Below are 7,354 nucleotides of genomic sequence, written 5' to 3' on the forward strand. Positions count from 1 at the left end.
TCCATCCATCCATCCATCCATCCATCCATCCATCCATCCATCCATCCATCCATCCATCCATCTAAAATGTAGCATTTGTGTAAATGTGTGTGTGAGAAGTCCTGGGTTCAAATCCCAGACAACAAGCCCCACAATTATTTTATTTACATAATTATTTATCTTAAAAACAATAAATAAATAATATTAACGGAAGCGTGTATGGATATCTGAAAAATGTATGTAATGTGCCCAGGCTATCAAGACTTAAAACCAGAGATGACCAGGGTGAAATCCCATCTGCCCAAGAGAGACAGAGCAGAGTCAGGTGTCCCTCAGGACGTCTGGTCTACCTGGAAACGAAGCAGATAGCCTCTCACTCCAGTGGTGAGATCGTCGCAACGTTTCCGTCGTACCTGTGATGCCAGCCTCCTCATGGATTCTTCCTGACGCCGTCTCATCTCAGGGGTTCCAGGACAGCTGCCTCCTCCCAGGGTACCATGTGTCGGTTGAGGCTGAGTGAGAGGGAGTCCCTCTCCGTCTGCTCACAAGACAGCAAACATCACAATCGTGAAACATTTCACCAAGATAATCTACAAACTAAGGCTGTGATGATGCTGGAAAACAGTTCAGAAATGTGTATTTGCTTAGAATCTCCACATCGCTTAAAAAATGTAAATATTGAAAAAAAAAAAAAAGAATCTGAAGTGAAAGGACGCCTACGTTTAGGTGAGGCCTGGGGGCTATCCGATGCAATCTGCCTCATGCGGGTGCCATGGCAGCTCAGCGCCACCAGTCGAGAGATGATGGCTGTCTTGCCAAAGCCGATGTTTCCCACAATCACAACTCCGCGCGTGGCGCCGGCATTGGGGTTGTTGAGGTGAGCGTCAATCTCCTGAAAGAGCCACTCGCGGCCCGTGAAGACGGAGTCCATGGTGATGCTGGGCACCTCGAACAGCAGAGGTTTGAGAGCGATGTCGTGAGGCCGATAGGGTGCAAAACGCACTGCGGGAGGTGGGGGAGGGGTGTCAAAGAAAAGAAGGTGTTACGGTTACAGGCCATGTTTATATCCAAACAGAAGCGAGTTCAGTGACGCTCTCTGTTCATACACAAAGCAATCGATCTGAAACATGGTGAGGTATCATCATCCCCCGTCTGTTGCCAAACTATCTGATGAAGCTTACAGAAACTAGTCGTTGCATTTACATCTACAACTGATCAACCTTTAACCAGATTCAAGACGGCTGCATCCGAAATACCTATAACTCAGCCAATTTTACAGATTATGAACTAAAATTTGGTGTGGTGCTAGCTAAGAGTCATTCACACCACATACTCTGAACATGACATCTTGAGATTTACAACGGATCATCTTAGACAGCAATCCTTCAAGAACTGCTGCCTTTAATTTAATCTAGAATGTATTAACATGTTGGACTAATGAGCACGCAAACAATATGGAGCCACGCACACTACATACAATTCATATTTAAACCTGATAATAAGTGCAATTGGATAGTTGGGTACCTTTTGTTTGATATCACCAAACAAGTAGGTTGAATATAATTTAATCAGGTATGATTTTTAATGATTCATAAAAGACCAATATCTGTAATCATAAATAAAAAAACAAATATAACAGCACACTGGATAACAGTGTTTGAAATTAAATGAATGATAAATTGAAAAGCTTATTAGTGTGCAGCAGGATTATGAGATGAAGCAACCCTATCGCAACAATCTCAGATAAAACAATATCAATTTAATCACAAGGCAGAGGGTATTTAGCAAAATGATTAACAGATGATCTTTATTGGTTTCCTCATAGAAAACTATTGCTTTTACTCACTAGGGGGAGACAATAAACCAAAGTCATCCAGAGGTTGGGCATCTTAGCCAAACGCGAGCCATTAAAGACTAATGAGGTTAAAATGAGTCTAGTGAAAACTTCTAAAGCTGCGTAAATTCAGCCTGCTGCTTGTGGATCTCCTCTCCTGGGTCTCTGTTCAAACTGATTTGAGCTGGATGAGCAAAAACATTATCTTTATTTTTTTTTTTTAAAGGGTGTGTCACTGACTTCAGTATCAGTATTTAGCAATTCTGCCTGAAACGGTTTTGCCACAAAAACTCTGTGGTGTAAAACGATTAGAAGTTAGCAAGGCGACTGTGCGCGGAACAGGCAGCCTGATGCAACAAATGAAAGTTAAGGTAACTTACGTGACTGGGATTGCCAGGCATGGCTGTTATTTGCAGAAGCTGAAGCAAACACCAAGCAGGAGACAGAAAAAAAAGACAGAGTAATGAGAGAAGCCACTCACAACAGAAATGCAAAAGGGCAAGGTGCAGCTCAGAGAAGTAAAAAAAAAAAAAAAAAAAAAAAAAAGGCAGCAATAGCATCAACAAATAATAATGTCAGGAGCATGGGGAGACACCAGACCAGGGTCGATTACTAATCAAACTCCTTTGAATTTGCACATTTGTCTGTACTGGTATGTCTGGAAGGGAAGGTCGAGATTTCGCACTTTAGGGAGAATCTAATTGGTTCCATTGCGCTGGGCGAGATCAATCAATCCACACAAAAGTAATTGAATCCAGTTCTGGTAGTAATCCGACCCAGGGATAGTAGACTCCTTAAACTCCACAGCCTCACCGGGTGCATGGATCGTGCGGGTTGTTGGACACGTTTTTTAATTTGAAGCAATCAGCGTGAGCGCCGAGTCAGTCGTCAGGTCTGGAGTTACTGAAGCAAACAATCTCAAAGCGTCACATCCAACCTTCTGCTCGGTCTTTCTATGGTTTCCTTCACTTACGTAAAGTGAGATCGGACTCTTGCAGCGAGAAAAAAGCTGCAGCTCGAATGATTGCAGGTGCGGTACTTCATTCCACACCCTGCGGCCTACCAGCAATGATCGCAGAGTCAGAGGTGTAGAAAATATGTACTTTGCCGTACACTGGTATAATAAGATGGTGAGATTGTTCAGGTATTTTTTTTTGTGGGACATCATACATTTGTATACAATGCTGATGTGCGGGTACAGATTTCAAATGTCTCAAGGAGCGTAGAGGGTGTAAACTATACATTTGACTTATGCCTAATGCAATGAATATAATTTTGAGTAAGATCATAATGAAATGACGAGTTTATGCAAGAAAAGTTATTGTATTATTTTCATTTGAAGGGCCAAGTTGATTTGTGGCTCTTTTTATGGGGGTAAAATGTAAAAGTTGCAAACTCGAGGCTTATAAACATAAACTGAGACAACAATAAAAAACAATATTTTTTATATTTTGATGAAAATGATATATCTGTAGAGTAAGAACTGCAGACGTTTGTAGCTTTAGAAATTAATATTTTCCTGGACTGGAATTGAACAGGGGATGTATGTAAACCTTAATGTTTTCAGTGCAAGATAATCAAGAGGGTAGAAAAGAACAGTGTAGATTTCTTTCTTGTTCGAGGCGGTGCAGAGTGACGGATCCTGGAGAGTGGAGGGAGCAACTTTATCTAAGACTACGCAATGGTGGAGGCAGGGGGTGGCCACCATACATCAAACTTCAGCCACCCCCATCATGTGAGGAAATTGTACTTTTAAGCAACATTAAACTAGAAAGCATAGTTTCCTCAATGACAGGGGTGAACAGTTTACACATACACACATATGGCGGTAGCCATCTTGGATTTTCATGTGACAACCCCATTTTTGAAAATAACCTAATGCCTAGATGTAGCCACACCAACATGTAAGTCAATATACACTTATTTTTTAAGTTATTGTGCTCACAACATTCACAGACGGAGAGCGCATTTCCAATTCCCCACTTTTGTTTTGCGATGGTGAACATCAATCCCCCTAATTAGATCATGGAAGTTTTGTAGCACACAACTAACTTAGGGATGAACAATATTGGATTTTTGGCCGATAGTCGATATGCGGATATGTTAAAACTTATTTGGCCAATAACCAATGCCAATACAGATATTTTTTTCCTAGACCTACTTACAGAGACTACATAACGTTCTCTGCTGTGGAACTGAAATACTCCATTATTCTGCATGGTCTTTGTCAATTTGGCCTGCTACCAAATGCAGGGGGCTGAAAATGATGTAACACTTCAACTTGGATTATGTTTAATGTCAAATTTATTTAAAACATTTACTCTCACTAACACAACGACAACAGTCGAACAGTGCAAATTTGTAAATGTTCACAAATCTAACCTGTTCACAAGCTACAAGTGAAAAGCACATAAGTAGAAGTGCATTAATAGATATATCTGACAGTTTCTTAACTTAAAAATTAACTTCAAACAGAAGCCTTTCGTATCATAGCGAGTTATTTTGATGGAATGGCCGATGTCCGATATTTAACTTTATCGCTAATATTGATCGATACAATGTTAATATCGTGCATCCCCAAACTAAACGCCTGTTTGTTAGAAATGTTAAATATGAAGAAGAATGAAAAGTAATGGGAATATCTTACTGATAATAATAATAATCCAACTTATCCAAGTTAAAATTTATTCTTACAGAAGCATGGCCAGCAGCAAGCTGTGAGCCAGCTACAGCTCAGAGTAATAAAAGGCATTTCATCCTTATTCAATAACAGCAAACATGTCCAGCCAGAGAGAACGAGACAGAAAAAACAACTGATGTAATATTCCTACAGAAACAATGACGACCTGATGCAACACCAGGGAAAACTGCCCAATGCTGCCAACTGCATCGGCCACTGAAGTAAAGAGCTAAGTACAGAGATATTCTGTTTTAACTGGTGCTGATCCAATTATCTTGGGGTGACTGAAAGCCAAATGTAGCTGCAAAAATTCCCCCGTCCTTGAGGAATGAGTAAACCTAACCTTACACTATCGGGCACGATTTTCCCAAAACGATTACCCTGCTTGACGCGCTCTCAGCCGTGCAGCCTCCGCTCCTCCGTTGAGCATTCCAGGAAAATATGGCAGCCATGTTGTGAACGGGGGCAGAGAGACTTGTTTCAAGGATGCTGAAAGCAAATGTATTTGTGAGGGATGGATGGACGACAGTTGCTCATAATCCTACCCATAACACTTTCCCTCAGGCGACGCTAGGGATGGTATCACTCTACCTCCTCCTCCTCCATCACCGGCAACCCCTCTGTGGCCAGACGGACTGAGAGTCCCAGGCTTTTTTAATTATTCACCAGGTGAGGATGACTCACAGTGGCTGAACAGCCTTGAGAAGGAGGAAGAGGATGATAAGCAGAGGGGGATTGGTGGTGGAGGAGCAAAAAGAAACAAAGGTATGACGAGAAGATGTTTAACTGATCTGCTCTGCTTGATGTGAGGAGTTCTAGGGAGCGTGGTGATGGATCAGCAGGTCGGACAAAAACCTTTTGTTTGAAGAAGTGGATCTCCACAGGCTGTTCACATAGATCACAATGTTACTTGCAACAGAAAAGGTGGAGATGAATCTCACACATGCACAACCACAGCAACAGAATCTTACATAAATTTAAAAAAAAGTCTTACATAATTTCCAGAGTATGCTTACAGCACATTTTAAATCTAGATGTGCTGATGCCTAATGTCCACTTTCAGAAAATGTACAGTAACCCATAGCTGCTAACTAGCAGTTACCATTTACCGTTTTTGATGGCATGGTGTTTCCTGAAATTACAACAATCAGCTCAGCAAAATAGAACTGTGTCAGTATGTTGTACAAGATGAAAATACTTCATGAAAATACTATCTAATCAGATGAAAATGCTCCACTGATTACACAGTATAACCCCAAGTAGGTTAAACAATAATGTAGATTATCTGAAGCTAAATTGAAGTACTTGTGTCTAAGACACAAACAGAAAACAGAAGTCTGTCTCAAGAAGTGTTTTCATGGATGATGGAGAAGGACTGACTGATAAAAGTACTGAGGGGACTGCTTTGGTCCGTCATGAGGAAAAAGAAGCTGGTAAAGGTAAATGCTTTGTTCCAACCCTCACATGTGCTCAATAAGTGTGGATCATGATTATAAGAACGAGCTTGCAAATATAAGCGGCTGAAACGAGCGTCCTCTGAGCATCAGGACGAGCTCAGAGTAAAACCGCTGCTCTTCTACATCAAAAGGAGTCGGATACAGTCGTTCCACACATGAATAGAAGCTTCCATTATGAAGAAGTTCTCCTCAGTGACTCGTTGCCTCCGTGAGTGAACAGAAGACGATGGATGGATGGATAAATGAATGGATCCATGGAGGGATGAATGGATGGATGGACGCATAGATGAAGGGATGAATGGACAGATGGATGGATAAATGAATGGATGCATGCATGAAGTGGTGGACGGATGGATAGATGGATGGATATAGATGGATGATGCATAGATGAAGGGATGAATGGAAAGATGGATGGATAAATGAATAGATACATGGTGGAAGGGATGGCTGGATGATATAGATGGATATACATAGATGAAGGGATGGACAGAATAAGTAATGGATGGATGGATGGAAAAATGGATGCACAGATGAAGGAATGGATGGATAATTGCTAAATGGATGGATGGATGGAGGAAGGGATGGATGGATGATAGATGGATGGATGGATGAAGGAATAGGATGAATGGACAATTGATAAATGGATGGATGGATGCATGGATGAAGGGATGATGGACAAATGAATGGATGCATGAATGAAGGGGTGGATGTATGGATGGATAAATGAATAGACACATGGAGGAAGGGATGGATGTCTGATAGATGGATGCATGCACAGATGAAGGGATGGGTGGATGGATGAAGGGATGGATGATAAATGAATGGATAGATGAAAAGACAGATGGATGATGAAGGAATATGATAAATGATAAATGAATGGATGGATGGATGATAAGACAGATGAAAAGATGAAAGAATATGATGAATGGATAATTGATTAATGGATGGATAGATGAATGGATGAAGGGATGAATGATAAATGAATAGATGAATGGAGGAAGGGATGATTGATGGATAAATGAAGGAATATGATGGATGGATAATTGATAAATGGATGGATGGGTGCATGGATGAAGGGATGCATGGATGGATAAATAAATAGATGGATGGATGGATGGATGAATGGGTGGATGAAGGAAGAGGATAGATAGATAAGTGATAAACGGATGGCCAATAAAACCTTCAAAAAGTTAAAATAAAGCTGAAAACAGTCTGAACATTCAGTCTGGCATCGATTATAGTTTCAGAGTCAGAGTCAGAGTCAGAGTTTCTTTATTGTCATTCGCACCTCATGTGGTACATGTGGTGGAGCGAAATTATGTACACAGGGTCCCAGTTACATCCAACAATAAAATGTATAAGAAAAACAGTAATAACATCTAAGATATGAACTAAGAAAAACAT

The 7,354-nt window shown here is 40.8% G+C and overlaps 1 protein-coding gene across 1 annotated transcript in view; it reads right to left on the minus strand.

Annotated features, from left to right (window-relative positions):
- tanc2b (tetratricopeptide repeat, ankyrin repeat and coiled-coil containing 2b) overlaps nucleotides 1–7,354 on the minus strand; it is a 69,425-nt gene that overhangs the window by 31,361 nt on the left and 30,710 nt on the right. Inside the window, exons 6-8 of the mRNA XM_037691539.1 lie at nucleotides 2,194–2,232; nucleotides 700–981; nucleotides 393–517 (exon numbers count right to left, since the gene is read on the minus strand). Of these exons, the coding sequence (XP_037547467.1) occupies nucleotides 393–517; nucleotides 700–981; nucleotides 2,194–2,232 (446 nt within the window). The remainder of the gene's footprint in view (nucleotides 1–392; nucleotides 518–699; nucleotides 982–2,193; nucleotides 2,233–7,354) is intronic.

Source organism: Nematolebias whitei, chromosome 17, assembly GCF_014905685.2.
Source record: "Nematolebias whitei isolate Nwh7 chromosome 17, NemWhi1, whole genome shotgun sequence".
Classification (NCBI taxonomy): Eukaryota; Metazoa; Chordata; class Actinopteri; order Cyprinodontiformes; family Rivulidae; genus Nematolebias; species Nematolebias whitei.